This window comes from Emydura macquarii, unplaced genomic scaffold, assembly GCF_026122565.2.
Source record: "Emydura macquarii macquarii isolate MOO-44397 ecotype Brisbane River unplaced genomic scaffold, CSIRO-AGI_Emac_v2 contig_1263, whole genome shotgun sequence".
In the NCBI taxonomy this organism is placed as follows: domain Eukaryota; kingdom Metazoa; phylum Chordata; order Testudines; family Chelidae; genus Emydura; species Emydura macquarii.
In genome coordinates this window covers 1,795,373-1,815,155 of record NW_027131400.1, presented here as the reverse complement: position 1 = coordinate 1,815,155, position 19,783 = coordinate 1,795,373, and the positions used below count along the sequence as shown (strand labels likewise).

The 19,783-nt window shown below is 40.0% G+C and overlaps 1 protein-coding gene across 1 annotated transcript in view; it reads right to left on the bottom strand.

Annotated features, from left to right (window-relative positions):
* The window catches only part of TNS3 (tensin 3), a 338,094-nt gene that overhangs the window by 84,946 nt on the left and 233,365 nt on the right, over window positions 1-19,783 (bottom strand). Inside the window, exon 19 of the mRNA XM_067550332.1 lies at window positions 17,091-18,350. Coding sequence (XP_067406433.1) covers window positions 17,091-18,350 — 1,260 coding nt within the window. The remainder of the gene's footprint in view (window positions 1-17,090; window positions 18,351-19,783) is intronic.

Here is a 19,783-nt window from a genome sequence, read left to right as displayed (position 1 = left end):
AAAAGATTCTATTTGGGAATATTTTCAAGAAATTCCTGTACTCCTGAGAAAAAAAGAAACACGAGCAAAATGCAAGTAGCGCAACAAAAAGAGACGCAAGGCCTGGTTGCAGAATGAACCAACCTTATGAAAAATAATGCTCAGAAGGCAATGACTTTGAAGAGGACAACATGGATATGTGTGGATCAGTTAGTAAACTTCTTTTTGTATCATTCTTATGGATTGCCTACCACATTTTACTAAACAAGTAAACTTAGATTATTGTCAGAAACGTGTGTTTTGGGTAGATTATTTCTGAATTTCTTAATGTTTGTGTTCAAATTATAATTGGCATGTTTGTTTGTTGTGGCAATATTTATCAATTACATTTTTATTGTTACTGCTGGGACTTCTAAAATGATTTTTTTTTATTGTTCAGTATAATCAAACATCCTAGGTGAAGATTTAATGTTCAAAAGTAAAGTTTCATTAGGGATTTATGAATTTTAACAATGCTTTTTTCTCTCCCAAGCTGTTTGGTCTGTTGCAAGAAATAATGGTTTAAATAAATTTAGATAATTAAATAAATCACAAGGATTATCGATTTTCCATATAAAAATGGTTTTGGAATACATTAGATCATTTAAACTGTGGTACAAACAGCTACAGTAAGAGGAACCTTTCATTTACAATCTCACTTTTTTAAAGCAATGCAATGAGTAATACTCATTTTTTTTTTTTTTTTACCATTTCGCTTCAGAGCCCAACTTGGACATAAGGGGTTATGAACGTCCACCGTCTCAATGCTTACAACTTCAGTCATCTGCTGGTACCACTAGAACTTCTGCAACTAAACATATATCAGACAATAAACTACCTGCGTCAAAACAAGACTTTGTTTATCATCCAGTAAAATTCAAGGATGAGTTTGTAATCAAGTCCATCAATGCTCCACAGATGAAAAGATTGTTTGGCTCATTTATGCAACAATTTTTCCCTTTTGTCTTGTTTAGAACAAATGTTTCATTGACATGGTTTGATCATTATGGCCAGGCTACAGTCCAGCCAGCTGAGCAGACATTGTTGAAAGATTGCTGGATACAGTTTCTGAGAAGGAATTTGAACAGTGTGCAAAAAACATTACTGGGAAATTAATTAATCTGAGCCTTGATGGGTGGAGCAATGTACAGAAGGATTCAGGAATGCATACCTGTGTGACAACAGAAGATGGGGTAATCTATCTAGCAGAAACAATTGATACATCAAGACATGCCCCTACAGCAGAATACTTAGGAGAAGTAGCAGTAAAGGCTATAACAACCTCTGAACAAAAATTCAAATGTCAAGTGTGTAGCTTTTTCCACGGACAATGCGGCAAATGTAACAAAGGCCAGAAGAAGAAGATAATGAAGGGAACTTGAAACTTTAACATGTATGCAGTGCTCATTTATCTTTTAGCTAAAAACTTAAGTACAACACAAGGAATAAAGGAAAAGGTTGTTGATATTGCAAAATACTTCAGTAACAACAGCTTTGCTTCAGATTTACTGAAAAGAGCAAGGGGATCCAAACTAATTCTCCCCCAGGATGTACGATGGAATTCAGTGGTTGACTGTTTTGAGCTATTTATTCAGAAGAGGCCTATGCTGATGACAATTTGTGAAGAAAATCATGACAAAATAGATGGAACTACCACAGCCAAAGTAGTCAACATTTGACTAAAGAGAAATGTAAAAGATAGGTTTCAGTATATTCAGCATATTTCCCTCGCCTTGGACTCTGCAGAGGGATTGCTGCTGAACTGCTGATGCTGCTGAAATTTGGAAAGAATTTTAAGAGGCATTGAAGAAAGAAATACCCAACAACAAAGTTAAATTGCAGCCAATAAAGAAGTGGATGGATGAAGCCCTTATTTCTAATTTTCTTGTCAATATTCTCAAGCCAAATTACCATGGTAGATGCCTAACTTCTGAAGAAGATGCTGCTATGACATGGGCATCTAATAATTACTCATTAATTATGCCAACCACAATAAATTTCAGGGCTGAAGGTGAACCATTTAAGCAGTACATGTTTGCTGACAATGTTTTAAAGAAAGTCACACACCACTGAACTGGTGGACGTCAGTAGCTGCACACCTGGACCCAGAATCTGTCGAAGTGCTACAGCAGCTTTTGACAGCAATAGCCTCTTCTGCAGCCACAGAAAGAATATTTTTTCATTTGGACTAATTCATTCCAGTTGAGAAATCGATTGGGGGTTGAAAAAGCAGGAAAACTTGTCTTTCTCTTCCAGGACATGAATAAAAATAAGGAGGGAGGAGAGGAGATCCAGTAGTTTTAAAAGTCTGAAAGACAACCTAAGTAACTTAGAAGACTGACTCATCTTTAAGAGACTTAGGCAAGTAGAAACTTAACCTCCAGTCAATTTCACTTAGGCACATTTGAAATTTTTCCCAGACTGACCTGAAATAATCAGTTTAATTCACTGACTTTTGTTAATCCCTTTGTTTAAAAATCATTTAATTGTAAATATGAAACATGTTTTGATAAGAGAAGTTTATGTAGCCAAAACATTTAAGGTTGTTTTGTTTTTTTTTAAACAAATTTTATGTGCTGTTTTGAGTGTTTAATTTAATTTCAGTTACCATCCTAATGCAGATGGACAGAAATCATGAGCAAAAAGTAAATCAACTGGTAAATAAACAATACTCCACCATTTTCTAATACGCTCAAAATGTACGATTAATAAGACTCTGAGAATAGTAAGCTATATAATTATTTAAATGTATATAGTCAGTGTACCCTAGCAAAAAGATGTACAAAATCTAATATAAAAACTCTATTTAGTGGTAAATCAACGTGTTTTAATGATTATATCAACCAACAGGAATGCACCTTTCTTCAGAAAATAACTGAAATACAAATGGAAAAGTTGATTAAAATTGATGATTTAAATCAAGGCTTTTCACTCGGTGATTTAAATCATTATTTAAATCGCTGATTTAAATCAATCCATCCTCTCTGCCTCAGTTTCCTTGTAAACTCCACCATATGTCAGGATAAATAGATGAACTGTCACCTGGCTTGCTACTTTGCTAAATTCCCCCTCTGACTCCATTCAGGCAATTGCTCCCATATTATACTTGGGGGAAAGTGTACTGCGTCCAAGTCCTTAAGTAATTAGGACAAACAAGTTGCTTGTTAGACCACCAGTTTCGAGATCCAGTTTTGAGATTTTTCTGCTCTGGGAGGAGATTTACCTCTGTTGGCACAGGGGGTGCAAAGAGCTGTGCTGCCAGGCGGCTGCTGCTCCAAATCCCTATAGAAGCAGAGGCTGCAGTAACTGTCTTCACATCAGCCCTCTTCCACAGTGCTCTTTCTATAGAGTATAGTCCTGCACACCCCTGCTCATACCAAAACGTAATAGTCCATTCTAACCTGGAATAAACTCCCAATGTCTAAATACTTCACTGTCGTCTTTAGACACTGGGAGTCTATTCCATCATCTATCTGTGCAGTCACAATAACTCATCATTAAGATGAATGAGCGTTACTCATGAATACTGAAAGAGAACAGACCTCTTCATTTCAAATAAGATTGAAAAAATCAAGCCATTAACATATACATTGCTTAAACACTGAAATCTCCAGATTCATAGTCAAATAGAAATATCATCTCAAGCATGAATTAACCAGAACTGACTCTGTACAAGAGCATGTTGCACTGTCTGTGAAATATGTAAGTGTGAATCTTTCTAAAACATAACATTCTATGCCATAGCCAGAAATTTAGTTTTTTTGTTTGCTCTTATAAAAATACCTTTAGCACAGTTCATAATGATTTACGTTTCAAACTATTCTTTCTTCTTCTACAACAAGACTTTGTATACAAGGATTTAACTCCCAGTAATTCACTATTCTCAAATGTACCATGTCCAATTTTTTCTATAGGCAGGATATACCACAGTGGTTAGTAAACAGATGTACGTACAATGCTGGAATTTGTGTGTTACTAACAAGTTTAATCAGAAGAATGCTTATCCACCTATAACAGGATGTAACTGGTTGCCATTTAAGTCAACATTTATAATCAGTTAACATGCAGTCATATGCAAGATACCACAATTATGATAGCATAGTAACTGGTACAAATAGATTCGACACTCTTGTATTTAGATAAGGGGGGGGGGGGGGGGGACGACAGATAGCACTGTGTTAACTATTGGTAAGTGTTGATTTTCTTTTTTAAATGGTGACTACTGCAATCTCTAAAATCTAACCATACAAGAGTTAATGTATGATCCTATTTAGTTGTGTTGATCTTTAAGGAGTAAATAATGACCAATATTTGCATAGTAACATACTAATTCTGATATCACGCCAAATGTAAATCTATAGTAACTCAGCTGAAGTCAATGGCGTTCAACCAATGTAAATTAGGTCAGAATCAGGCACCAACATCAGTCTATGGGATGCACAATATATCAGCGTATGTACAGTAACATCCGCACCCATACAGAAATCCTTAGACATCGCAGGGGTGCTGGAACTATTTGTATAGTGGGGGTGCTGAAAGACATTGAATTAAATTGTAAACCCTGTATATGATGGAAACCACGTCAAGCCAAGGCGTTCGGTAGCTCCCCCAGCACTCTAGTTCCAGCATCTATGAACATCATATTTGGACACATCACATTCTCATGTCACTTTACAAAGCCTTTCAGATGGGCTGAGCTGCTTTCCCACTGAATATAACAGAGGAGAAGGGAACATTTTGAATAGTTCAAAATGCTATTTAAAAATATAGATATGTGAAAGGATATTTGTCTCTCTACTGTAATAGAAACACAGGAACAGGATTTATGACACAAGGATTTGGATCACCTTCAAAGCTATGTTTTTCCATTATCAAAGGCCTCTGAAGATGTTCCAAGCATTGGTAATCAGATGATTAGCTACTTCATTTTTATTCAATTTGCATCTAGATTTTTGTTTTTTGGTGGGGAGGATCTGTTCATACAGTCCAATAGTGTGGCAAGCTTGTCTCTGCTATCACCACCAATTGTTCTCTTCAGTTTAAACTTCATTTTCTATTTAATTAGCTGCTGCACCTCTCTGGGTCTTCTTTAGCATAGTTCTCCAAAGGTCAGACTTTAAACAAAAGTGCCACGGGGAAGCAAGAAGTCATACTCCTCCACTATGCATACATGGCAGATGGCCCACAGTGATCACTAACCAAGGGTAAGGCATGCCTAACCAACCTGATTGCCTATGATGAGATGACTGGCTCTGTGGATATGAAGAAAGCAGTAGACGTGATATACCTTGACTTTAGCAAAGCTTTTAATACGGTCTCCCAGAGTATTCTTATCAAAAAGTTAAAGAAGTATAGGCTGGATGAATGGACTATAAGATGGATAGAAAGCTGGCTAGATCATTGGGCTCAACGGGTAGCGATGAATGATTCGATATCTAGTTGGCAGCCGGTAAAAAAACAGAGTGCCCTAGGGGTCAGTGCTGGGGCTGGTTTTGTTCAACATTAATTGTTTTTGTTCAATCATTAATGATCTGGAGGATGGGGTGGATTGCACCCTCAGTAAGTTTGCAGATGAAACTAAGCTGGGGGTTGTGATAGATACACTGGGGGTAGGGAAGGATACAGAGTGACCTAGACAAATTGGAGGATTGGGGCAAAAAAAATCTGATGAGATTCAACAAGGACAAGTGCAGAGTCCTGCACTTAGGAGGGAAGAATCCCATGCACTGCTACAGACTGGGGATCGACTGGCTAGGCAGCAGTTCTGCAGAAAAGGACCTAGGGGTTACAGTGGACAAGAAGCTGGATATGAGTCAACAGTGTGCCCTTATTGCCAAGAAGGCTAATGGCATATTAGGTTGCATTAGTAGGAGCATTGCCAGCGGATTGAGCAAATTGATTATACCTCTCTATTCGGCACTGGTGAGGCCACAATTTGGAGTGCTGTGTTCAGTGTTGGGCCCCCCACTACAAAAGGATGTGGACAAATTGGAGAAAGTCCAGAGGACGGCAACAAAAATGATTAGGGGGCTGGAGCACAGGACTTATGAGGAGAGGCTCAGGGACTAGACTTGTTTAGTCTGCAGAAGATAAAAATGAGGGGGGATTTGATAGCAGCCTTTAACTACCTGAAAGGGGGTTCCAAGAAGGATGGAGCTAGGCTGTTTTCAGTGGTGACAGAACAAGGAGCAATGGTCTCAACTTGCAGTGGGGCAGATCTAGGTTAGATATTAGGAAAAGCTTTTTCACTAGGAGGGTGGTTGCACTGGAATGTGCTACCTAGTGAGGTGGTGGAATCTCCATCCTTAGAGGTTTTTAAGGTGCAGTTCGAGAAAGCCCTGGCTGGAATGATTTGGCTGGGGTTGGTTCTGCTTTGAGCAGGGGGCTGGACTAGATGACCTCCTGAGGTCCCTCCCAACCCTAATCTTCTATGATTCTATGATCAGTCCAGGTTGACTCCATGGAGTATGCTCAGAGACAGCAATAACCTATATATGTGGAAAACTGTTACAACTAGATTGACAGCTGCCATATAAAATCCACCCTTAAAAGGGTATAAAAGTGATGTACTTGTTTCTTCTTCATACCTGCCTAAACATGGTGACAGGCGCAGACATATCTCCCAATCATGGTGGTCAAACCCAGCTATTCCATTCTTTTCCCTAGACTGTGGTTCAGAGACATATTTGTCTGTTTTGTCAGATAATTCTTAAATCACTGAAGTGGCAGAAACCATAATGTCTTACAAGATATCTGAAGCGATTAGAAGAGGTAGGTGGGAGAAGAGATCCGATAAAGTAAGCAATACTGAAGAAGGGTATAAAACACATTGTGCTTCCTTTTCTATTTGTTGACAGTTTGATTCAGTTTTACATGTGCAAGCAAAAGAGACTGTTTTTATTTTCCTGCTGTCAGTAAGGAGGCATTTCTTTATTAAACTGATTTTAAAGAACCACTCAACACCACCATATCCAATGCATTGTTTCAATCTGTCAAAAAAATTTCTCTGGGTCAAGTGCTAAATAAAGATCTACAATTTTCAAAAAGTAAGTGCGATAGGTTAGACAAAAGCTGATTTTATAACTGTTACCTAATATAGGCATATAGATGTTGCCTTAGATTCAGACTTCAAGGCCAGAAGGAACCACTGTGATCATCTAGTCTGACCTCCTGCACATGGCAGGCTACAGAACCTCACTCACCCTTGCTTCTTACTGTTCTTCATAGGTACCATGGGAACTATTAAAAGGTCAATGATCACCACCTCAACTACTTTCCTCGATTACACTATTTTCTATAATTAAAACAAGACATACTGCAATCACTGCGGAGTTGAATTATTAATCACACTCACTGGGTAATACTATATCCAACACAATGAACCAAATTAATCCCTTGTATAACTCACCAGTGTAAAACACCAGAAAAATCTCACCACACACAGTATCTAGCACAATTTGGAAGTCAAGACCTTTAGCTCAGGCTTCCACCACTTCAGCTCAAGGACTTACTTCTAAAGGCGCCAGTTTCAATCTGCTGTGATGACAATGCCATTTATATGTATTTAGTCAGAGCACATGCATACAAATACCTAAGTTGCATGCATGTAGTATATTTGCATACATGAACTAGATGAAAGCGAAGGTCTGAGTGCCATTGCATGCACCTAACTTTGAAAATCTGATCCAATGTCTATGTTACTTGAAACATTTTTATGAAGGAATGTTCTTAAGAAGGTGTTGAAACAAAAGATTTTACTGCAGTGAGAATTGGGTGAAGGAATTTTCCCCAGTCAAGTTAAGAGGTGACCAAGAGTTTGCTTTTAATTTGGTTGGATAAAGCTAGTGAACAAAGAAGTTAAATTTCTGTAAAGCGGTTTGTATGTGTGCAAAAGAGAGCACACGCATCCAGGGGTATGAGTGTTGGTCTGTCAGTCAGTCCATGAGTGTCTGAAAGTGAATATAGAGGACTTTGTGTGTGGGTTGCTGGTCGGCCCCCTCACCTTCACGTGCTCTTTGACACACACATTCTCTCTCTCTCTTTTTCACCCACATGCCAGACCCACCACGCACTTACTCTTCAGCCTTCACAACTCCACCCCATTCATCCCCACACCTGTGCGTCATCCTTCCATTCAATCTCACTCAGTTGCCATTCAGTCCTGATTTGTCAATTCTCTCCATCCAAATCAATCACTTTTATTTCCTTTCCTCCTTCCTCTCCATATTCATCTGTTAGGTCTTTGGAGGGTAATATTGGAGCCTGGAAGGGGGTGGCAGCTGCAGGGCACAACAGCAATACTGTACGGAACCTGGACTCAGCCAAGAACATAGCAAGGAAGAAACAGACCTGAATCAGTGTATTGGGAGCCTGGAAAAATCACTGATCTTCATTTTCTCACCCCATGAGCCTGGGCTAGTGGGAATCAGGAACAACCTGGGGTCCATGCAGATTGTTTGCTGTTGGACTGAGGTACAATGAGTGGTGCTCTCCCTACAGGCCAGACAGCATGACGGCACCTGTTGCTCTCACAGCTACAATGTTGGTTATGGTTAGCTCATGTTTTCAAGATTCTCTTCTGCATCCATGAAAGCCAGCAACTTTCGTTTTTTAAATGAAGACTCAGATTCTGCAACGATTCTAGCTGCCTTGGGAAAGCAGGATTCTGCAAAGCTGCTTCAATGTAAGCTGCATCCAGTAGCTCTCTATGTTTCATTAACTCACAAACTGACAATTAACAGAACAATAAATATTATTTTGAGGGTTGATTTACTGTAAAAGAAAGGGGAGATAGAATGTCAATATAGCTTTTCTACACACGCTAGTTGAGTAATTCCGGCAATTTTTGAGAAAACAAACAGAGGCTGCAGCTGTGCAGTAAGGAAGGAGAGCAAGGTTAGCAATCTGGTGGGGAACTTCCCATGACATTATAAAAATCTCTACTCCCATTCATTACAGGACAAAACCTATCCAAAAGCATATTCAAAATGAGGCTAGTTCTTTTTGTCTGGTGACACACTGTTCCACATGACTATTTCATCTGCATTATCTAATAATTCAATAACACCTGCCATTTATTCCAGCACGTACAGAGGAAATATCATAAATTCATTAAATGTGCCACAGACACACTTGTCTTCAACAAGAGAATGAAAATAACTGACCTGAATTTAAGGTGCCACTTTAAACTCTAAAGCCCTAAACAGTTTGAGACCTTCCTACCCCAGTAACTACCTAGATTTCTATTAGTTTCATAACATATAGTAGTGACCAAAAAGACTGTTTAGCTATCGATCCCTGGTTCTAAAAGGGAGGAGGTTGGTGAAAGGGCATTTTCTAAATCCCCACCTTTGAAATGTCTCATCCACAGTCCAAAATAATCTGAATTTGTTGAACTGCAAGCAGCACTTGTTGAACTGAATTTGTTGAACTTTCTCAGGCACTTGAGAATTATAGGTGGCCGGGGGGGTATCTATGGAGGGTTGGTTGTTTCTTTTGTATGCAACTGTCTGGTTAATTGAACGTTTTGTTGTGTGGGTTTGGGCTACATTTCTGGATTTACTACTTTAAGTCTTTTTCAAGATTTGTGAATTCATATTGGAGGCCCTAGAGCAGTGTTTCTCAACCTTTTAAGGAGCAAGTACCCCCTAACTTCTGAAAATTTTAATAAGTATCCCCAGCACTCAATTTTCCACTCTGAGAAATTCAATCTTTTTTCCCTTTACCGCTGGACGACTGTATTTCTCGTAAAGCAGGAGAGTTCTGAGTTCTGCAGTGCTATGTGGCTGTGGCAGATCACAAAACCCCCTGCTGTTTCTCCCCTCCTTCCTCCTCCCCTTCCTCCACATAGGAGCAAAGGTTAACGCCAGCCAATCACTATGGCCTGATGATGGGATCACATGGTGTTCTCCTCACACAGGTGGGAACTTGTGAGGTATGAGCAGGCACAAGCGGCCCATGAGAGTGGATAGCAGCGCTCCCCGTGGCCATCCCTAGGGGGGTGCAGGCCTAGGGCAAATCACACTGTGTGGGCCGCCTGGCTCCTAGCTTGCAGCTGGGACTGGGCGGGAAGCAGGTGGCTGCCACTTGGCTTCCCCAGAAGTCAGCGGCTGCTGCTCACCTCCCTTCATGGGGTTTTTTGCCACATACTCCCTGCCTGTGTCTTGCGTACCCCTGGACCACAGGTTGAAAAACTATGCCCTAGAGCTCCAGTGACATAGCAAATGCTACTCAACTTAGAACTCTATATGGTATAGGATTCTAAATAAATAAATAAATCACACACAATCCTTCTATTTGCACTCAAGCTCATTGATTATGTGTAACTGTCCAGAAGATCCTTTGGAAGAATAAGAGTATCCTTGTGAAGCTATCTTTTCAAGATGTGGCTGTAGCAAACCACATGCACGGGTTGTGTCACAGGTTGGCACCATAAACACACAGGTCTCATTTCAGAGTCAAGCTCTCACTATTATAAGATGAAGGGAATTAACAAAAAACAAGGCATAGAACAGCTACAGTAAAGGCTTTAGCAGTGCAAGCTTTCTTTCTATGATTCTTATATGGTGCTTGTTACTATATTAACAGAGCGCTGGAAATCTTTCGTGTGTTTATCCTCACAAGGCCCCCAATGAAGTAGAGAACTATTATTATCCCCATTTTACTGATGGAGAACTGAGTCACACAAAGACTAAGGAATAGACTTTTCATGGTTTTTAGATGCCTAATTCTCACTGATTTCAATGGAAGTTAGGCGCTTACATATCTGTAAACGTCTGACCCTAAGCAACTTGCCCAAAGGAACACAGCAAGTCTGTGGTAGAGGAGGGACTTGAACCCAAATCCTAGGCTAAAGCCTGGCTAGACCATCTCTCTAGCTCTTGCAAAATACTAGTCATTAGTGTCTAATGATTGCTGTTCAGTGAATCCCTCGCACTCCAGTTCCTAGCAGACAGGGTATGTCACAAAATCTCAGTGACAACATGTAGTAGTGAGGTCTAGGACTCAATATGCAGATTCCCTTCTCAATCTATAGGTGCTTCTGGCAGTTCAGGAACAAGCACATTGCTTTTTGTGTGGGGAAACTTGAACTGGCATTACCTGTGCTGACACTAAAAAGAAGACTTTAGGCTTCTGGACTGTGAACCCCACACTTTTAATCTGTACTAAAAACCTTACTAAGTGACCTATTGTGTATCGTTCTCTGAAAACATCTGCTCAATGTGGAGTAGCAATCGAAAAAGCTAACAGAATGTTAGGAACCATTAGGAAAGGGATAGATAATAATACAGAAAATATAATGCCACTAAATAAACCCATTGTACACCCACACACTAGATACTGCATGCAGCTCTGGTCAACCCATCTCGATCAACCCTTTGGAATTCATTGCCAGGGAATGTTGTGAAGGCCAAAAGTATAACTGGGTGCAAAAAAAGAATTAGATTAAGTTCATGGAGGATAGGTTCATCAATGGCTATGACCCCAGATGGTCGGGGACACAGCCCTGCTCTGTGTGTCCCTAAACCTCAGAAGATGGGACTGGACAAAAGGGAATGGATCCCTCAAAACTGCCTTGTTCTGTTCATTTCCTCTGATATATCTGGCACTGGCCACTGTCAGACGACAGGATACTGGGCTAGTTGGACCATTGGTGTCACCCAGCAGGGTCATTCTTATGTCCTACACTGCCACCCTGTTCTCACTGATTTCAGTGAGACAACTCATGACGTGAGAGTCTACTCAACATGAATAAAACTGGCAGAATCAGGATCTGAAAATGTAAACAAAGATAAAAAAGAAAGCATTTCAATGGTTAACCTTTTAAAGAAATTTTCCCCAAATACAAACATCCTGCCCAAGACATAGAAACTCTGACTAGAGTTAGGCCCCTACGTCTGGAATATATAAACCCAGAAGAGGAGGGTATAATATAGAAGAGCTAGGAATGGATGACATCAAGAATGCTGATGGTGTTAAATGCCTGTTTTGCTTCAGCCCTCACAAAGAAGGTTGTGACCAGATGCTTAACACAATTAATATTAACAATAAGGGGGAAGGAATACAAGCCAAACAGTGAATGAGCAGGTTAAAGAATATTTAGATGTATTCAAGTCAGCAGGGCCTGATGAAATTCACCTTATGGTATGTAAGGAACTAGCTGAAGCCATCTTGGAACTGTTAATAATGATCTCTGATAATTTATGAAGGATGGGTGAGGTCCCAGGGGATTGCGAAAGGATGAATATGAAAAAGAGGATCTTTAAACAGACGAACAAAGAGGGACCGGGGAATTACAGATCAGTCAGCATAACTTCAATACCTGAAAAGATACCAGAACAAATTACTAAACAATCAGTTTGTAAGCACGTAGAGAACAAGATGGTTGTAAGGAATAGCAAACATGGACATGTCAAGAACAAATCATATCAAACCAACCTGATCCCCTTCTTCGGCAGGATTACTGGCCTAATGAATGTAAGGGAAGCAGTAGACATATGTTTTGATTTCAGTAAGGTTTTTGACACAGCCCCACCTGACATTTTCACAAGCAAACTAGGGAAATGTGGTCTAGATCAGGGGTCTCACAACACATTTTTTTACTCTTGCTGGTGGCTACTCTGACAATTTTTCCTAAAATACTTAATAATCTTTAGGAAAAATAAATAAATATGCACATATACATCTCCAAATCATTGTAATTTACTTATGTAGAGATTGGTTGGGTTTTTTTGCAAACTCAAACCTAAGCTCTGAGATGATCAAATTCTAGGACCATGCCTACAATACAGAGCCTTTGCCTGCATAACAAATTCAAACCCCTCAGGTGACACAGCTATGCCAGTGTAGCCTCCTTGAGTTTGCCGACAGAAGGAGTTCTTCTACTGACATAGACACACCCTAAACAATGTGTGTTAAGCAAACAGAAGAATTGTTTTTTTGAATTAACTGCAGCTATACAGGGGAGCTTTGCCGGCATAGGGATAGCTATGTCACCCAGGAGGTGTGGGGGGTACTCCTTGCTGATGTTGCCATTGCCATGCTGGCAGAAACTGTATTATAGACAAGGTTTACAACTGGGTCTAAAATGTTTATTTTTAGACTTGCAGGCAGGGGAGTAACCATTACCTTTTTTATGCAAGTCTTCTCAATGGGTGTCTGCGAAAGTAAAGCAATGAAGATCTAAAGGACAGTTCAATCTCATTCGCTGGCCAATAAATATTTGGCATTTTTGCTTGTAGATAAAATGTGCTAAGGTAGCCCAGTCATTTCACATAGTTAAAGAAGAGCCATTCCATACAGTTAAAAGAAGAAAGATGGTAACATCTTTCAGTCACTACCCAGATGGGCTGAATTTAGATCAATGAGATAGAGAGATCTAGCCATTAGCAGTCTCCTGAGCCATTCCCGCTTGCCACATTTCCATCAGAACGCCCCATTTAAATACACTAAGTGATAATCTGATCACTGATGGTCATTGATCCAAATTCTGAATCCGCAACTAGAAAAGACAGCATCACCAGATTCCAACTCTTCCAACAAATCCAGAAGAGTGATGGTTCTGAGGCCCAGCATACCTGAAACATTATCATTTTTAAGTAAGTCCCATGTATGTAGGACAGGCAGTTCCGAAGGGAATTTTGAAAGTCTTTTCTAATTTGCCGTAAAGGAAGATTTGAGCAGCTATTGATGTTGAACTATGAGAACTTGAGGTGAACTCTCTCTGAAATCTTAACAGAAGTTTTGGAATTAGATTTCTCAGCTTTAAAGTCTTATTTCCACACACAAGATTTCTATTCTTGAGTCCGCTCTTATCTTTTTAACCTTAGTTATGTTTATCTGTTTAATAATAATAAAAATAAACCTCAATTTCTTCAGATCTGCTCTTTTAAATATGAACAAATTAAAAAGAAAAATTCTAGGTTGCATAGAAGATAAATCTGGTACTCCTGGTAAATTATGCATAATTTTTGTTAACTCTAAACCTAAAATAGTACTTCCTGGTATTGTGATCTTCACATTGGATTTCTGCAATATGTTCTGCTTCGTGGAATGCTTGAAGATCATTTGGAAACTTCAATAAGGGTAGAATATTATAGATCATTCACTTACAGGTGCTTCTTGACATGATCACATTTTAACATGTGCTCCAGAGACTCCACTGGCTCCTCTGGATGTAATCTAAAATGTTGATTCTATTCTATTCTATGAAGCCCTAGCACTACAGAATAGCGGCGATCAGCTGTGATCCTGAGGGTGAGATTCCTGAGATTTGTAAGTCTGCGGACTGGGGGCAAAGCAATCCTTCTTCCAAAAGAAAGACTTTTACTGACATTCAGTACTGGAGTATTTACCCAGGCTTTGGCTGAGATGATTGCTTAGAGAGTTTGGGGGAGTTAAGTTTGGCAGGTATTTTGTTGGCATTATGAAGCATGGCAAAGAGCTGTGGAAGCTGAGCTGAAAAACCTGGGGCACAGTTGGGGAACCATTGAAAGAGTTGCCAAAAACAGCCAGGAGTGGAGGAGTTTCATCACTCCCTAAATGCCAGAGGTGTAATGTGGGATTAACTAACTAACTATGATAATGTATTCTTTTGTTTATGTTGTACACATATCTATGTTTACAACAGGTATCTTATATATGGGGGGAAGAGGGAGAAAAATCAAGTGTCTGTTCAAGGAGAGGTCAGGTCTGGACACATAGCCAAATTATTCAGGCTGCTTATTTTGGCCCTATCAAAGAGAATTAGAAAGCCAGGAATTGTGAAAGGTGGGCTTAGCTGATCCTGTGCAATTAAATAAAAAGCCATTCCACACCATCCTCCCTCCCTGAAACAGATATACAAACGCTATTCAGTGTTTGACTCCATTCTGTTTAAAGTTTACTAAGGTGTTGAACACACAATAGAACTGTGAAGAAAATGCTAGGTGATACTCTTAAATGTGTCTGATCACATGAACACGTATTTCAGCTGGAATGCATACAATTATTTCTTTTGGGGTATCCGTTGAGATTACAGAAGGAAATGAATGAATGCCAGGAACAGCTGACTTGTAGTAACAGTTAGCAGTTATGCAGCACTTTGACTGTGTTTCTTTCAATTTATAAATTGTGCAGACCAGAACACTCTTATGTGGACTGATTAAATTCTATTGAAGGGAGCCTTTCTATTGACATATTTGGGAAGTGGATTACAGCCTCAGTACATATAACTGATATGTTCAAAGCACAGGATAATACAAACATCCCATGAAGATGCACAATACCCTCTGAGGTAGCTTTAAAAACAACAACAACCCCCCGCAAAATCTTAATTCTTCAGATAGATGAGGCAGAGAAAAATGACTTGCTTACAGGCCCCATATTAGTATGACAAAGCCATGATTATGAATTTCCTCACTCCTATCATTGTGCTCATTCCACTAGGCATGTTCCCCCTCAGTAACTACCTATCGGTGTGATTTCTATAAACATATAGTCACTATTGTGCCATGTATTCACCCTTAAACTTTTCATCTTCTTTAATTACATGCCCATTTCCAGAACATTCCCACCAAAGATTTCACTGCCCCCCGAGTACAACATGTACTGGGCAAAATGCTTATCTGGCTTCATAAATGTGATGAAGTGATGATGCCTCCTTTTTCCTTTTTGAGAGTACTAGAGGCCATAGGCAAAAAACAAACAATTATTTCTAGGCACAAATGTTTAATCAAAAGGTAAAAATGAGTGGCTTATTTTATGCTACTCTTTTCCTCTTCACTGGCTCCACTGAAAGTCAAAGGGAAGAGTAATTTCTAGTTGGCTAATCTCACCTTTAATTTCTGTCACAGAACTAACTAAGCATTTATAAGATTCAAGTCAATTAGAGTCAAATGTATTTCAGTCTATAATATTCCCTGAACAAAAATTCTGTGTTGAAATCCATTTAAATTTGCTCAAGTAAATTTTCCACCAGCACAACATTAAAAAAAGCTAAGAACTCCCTAGTCCTTCGCCAGCCCTTATAATATGCAACAATGATTTCACTCCACATTACCTCACCAACATCCACCCCATCCGAAACAAATGCTTCTGCCCCCCTCCCCCGCCACACAAAATGGGTAACTCTTAATTGCAACTATGTGGAGTTGCAGGGTCATTATTTAATTGTTGAGAATATCAGACTGGGCTTAAACTAAAGTAGAGGGTTAGTGTGTATGGTGTAGATTTTTAGTTGACGGTTACATGTTTAGGAGGAATTAGTTGTTTATAAAATAGAAATAGGCTGTGAAAGTGTTTATCATTTTGCAAAGCTGCTTTTTCTAGCACTGTTATTCAGGCAATATAATGGGGAAGAATGGTGTAGTTTGTTCTTTTAATAACTGGTGTTTGTGGTCAGCCTAAGGTGGAAACCAAAGGTAATGAGTGAGGTTGTTAAGCTACTGGAAACCCAAAGAAAAAATAGAGCAAAATTTCAAAAAGGGAGCATTTTAAACTATTTGCTCTGCAAATGTTGTATACAATTTTAATGAAAATATTCATAGGAGGTTCAATTGTGCCACAAAGAGTTATTGTGCCAAATTTGGAGATGAAATTCATTCAGAAATATATAAAACGGAGGGATTTCATCTCATTCTATGTGGAAATTATCACGTAACCTTAACTTTGATGTTACTGCTGATGATTCCACAAAACTGACTCGCATTGTAATTAATCGGATTTTCCATTTTTTAAATTCTCCCCCTCAGAGAAGGAACAGCAGCTCTTCCACAGAACTTTACTGAACAATTAGGTTTTGTTCAAGAGTATTAAATTAAAAAAAAAAAAAAAACAACTAAGAAGGGCTGTATCCTAAGGCACTTAATAATCTTGAAAAAACCAACCATTTATTTAAAAAAAATGATGAATGAATATTCAGTTTCATCCCGTCATTCCACAGATCACTATGAAAAGAGGGTACCAGGGATAATCTATCTCACACTGACAATCATCTGAAAGTAATAAGCAATGACCTACATTCCTGCTGGGTAACATCAATAGAAAAAATGCTGGGAAAAGCATTACATTCATGTATTATTAAAATAACTTACCATGCCGGGAGAGATTTCTATTTGTGACCTCTCCTTTCTCACGGAGTCCAAGGCTCACGCTGAGCCCTCCCACATCCACATCAGGGCTGGGGAAGCCATTCACTTGACTCGGGTCCCTGGAGACAGTGTTAATGCGGGTCGGGATAGGTTCAAATGTAGGGTCCAGTTCCAAGATCAGCCTATTCAGCTGCTCAATTGACTGATCGATATCCAGAGTGGGAGAGGATGGCAAGCCCTCTGCGTTCACTCCTAGATCCAGGCCATTTGTGTCTTTCTCAGCTACTAATCTGGATTTAAAAGTCTCGGGGCTTGGTTGTTCTGCTACTTCACTGGGAGCTGGCACGCTCCCCATTCCCCGCTGCACAGCATCTCTGCTGCTGGATCCCCGGGCAGGTGTGTCAGGGATTCTGGGTTGGTTCTGCACACTGCCTGAATTCTCTACAGTGCTATGAATGCCAAGCCTTACTTCACGCTCTGGGGAGTAGGTGTATTGGTGAGCAGTGACCATCTGCTGTTGGCGCACCCAAGTCTGAGTAGAGTAGTTACTAGGGCCATAAGCCTGAGGCTGGGCAGAAACAGGAGGATTCCTTTGCAGCTGCTGGGATTGCTTTGGCTCACCGCTCCCAAATGATCTCTCATACAGGGGGTCCACGCTTATTCCCAGGTCTGGGGCCAGAGCGCTGTGGTGGTCTTCTCCAGTGTTGCTTCCAAAGCCATCTGACAGCAGTGAATTCTGACTGCTCTTGTGGCAGCTGAAGTTTCCAAGGTGGGCTGAGTGCTGCCCTTCAGAGGAGGACAGTGTCCCAATGCTGTCCACACTGTGAAGATCATGGCTGGGCATCTCATCATCCAGAATATCTGTCTCCCTATCCTTCAGTTTCGTCTCTCCGTTCACGTGAACCTGAGCTGGCACGATGTGGCGAGTCCCACTGTACTTGCTTTGGGCATCGGTCATATCCTTGAGGGGATTGACTGAGTTTTCTAGGCCGAAGCCACTAAGTAGCTGGTCCAGTTCTGCCTTCTCTTGTGGGCTCAAGCCCCGTTTGATTCCTGGTGCTGGATGTTCCTCGGTCTTGTCCGTCCTTACAGAAGTTGTTGAGTGTCCTGAATCACTGCTGACAGATAGGGTATGGTCACTGTGATCCGGGCTGCTGGTCACAGGAACTCCCGGGGCTCCACTGGGTATGCTAGTATCTGAAGAGCTCTTCTTTCTCACTTTAGCATAAAGACTGCCATCAATAGGACCCTGTGTGTGCAGCACTGTGAAATGAGAAGCAAGAGGGTCAGGGAAAGAAAAGGACAGAGTATCAGATAAAAGCACTGAACAGCATTACATTACATTACATTGCAGAGGTACTGCTCACAGCACACTCATTAATTTTTTTTTTTTTGTAAACACGTGCTTGTTTTGAAAACCAAACATCAACCAACAGCAAGCACTCTCTTGCCTTATGGAACACATTTCAATTTTTAGCAAGGCCTTTGATAAAAACATATATGATATGAAAAAGGAGGGGAAAAAACAGTTATGTACATGACCCTGTGGCGAAATACAATTCTCTACTTGTATACTTTCCTAGAAGTGAAACCCTGGTGGTGCGATAACAAGACCACTGTTTACATGGTTTGAAGACCCACACTCTTAAGCACTTGGAATTTGAGAGACACGATTAGTATGCAGTCCACTAAGACTGAACAAGGGCTACTGGAACTTTTAAGTCGGGCTCTGAGCATATGTTTTGCAACTGCCAGTCTGCCAGCTTCAACTAAATATTTTAAACATATTTCCACTGATCAACTGCTATTGTTTCCTTTTTTTGGTAGCCCACAGAAACGAGGGGCACTTAATCAGAGCAGGAGGCTACGTGCAGCATAACGGAACACACACAGTATCTCTCGATAGAGGCATGCACACAATGACATCTAACTAGCTTTGTAAGATACATATTGTACATACACAACTCCTTTAGTGGGTATTTTCTTTTTAATTATGTCAAGGCTACTAGTTCTCACAAGTCAGAGTATGAAACACAGAGATAAGAGAGAATCACATTAAACCCAACTCCCCACCTCCGAAAGAAAGAAAGAAAGACCTACTGCACTTGTATAACATTTATCATGGAGTGCAAGGAGGATGAGCATCCTTGATTTTGTCTCTGATCTCCAAAATACTTTAATTAAGAAGTTCATATCTGGTCAGACATGCAGAAATTTTATGTATCTGAGAAATTTTATAATATGTAACAATAGTTGGGGGGGAAGGGAATAAGAGGGAATGTATCCATTTAATTTACTAGTGTACAGTGTGGGAATGAGCTAAATGCTGCTCCTGATTACACCAGTGCAACCCTTCTAACGTCAGTGAAGTTTCAGCATTGTAAATGAGTGTCTGTGAGAGTCAGGTTTTACAGGAGTTTCTGAGTCGGCTGTCACAATATGTCTCCAAATACCTGCAAACTATCTCTACCTACAGTATCTATGTAATATAAACAGATCAATGGGACAATTCAATGGGACCATACACATACTTAAGATTACATGCATGCTTAAATGCTTTGTTGGACTGTGATCAGAGAGACCACAGATCGTGACCTCAACAGTTAAAGTTTCATTTCAAACTTCCAAATCCCTTTTGTGTTCAAATTGTCTATATTTGGCCACGCCTGACACAAACAGTTTTGTTTTGTTTTGGC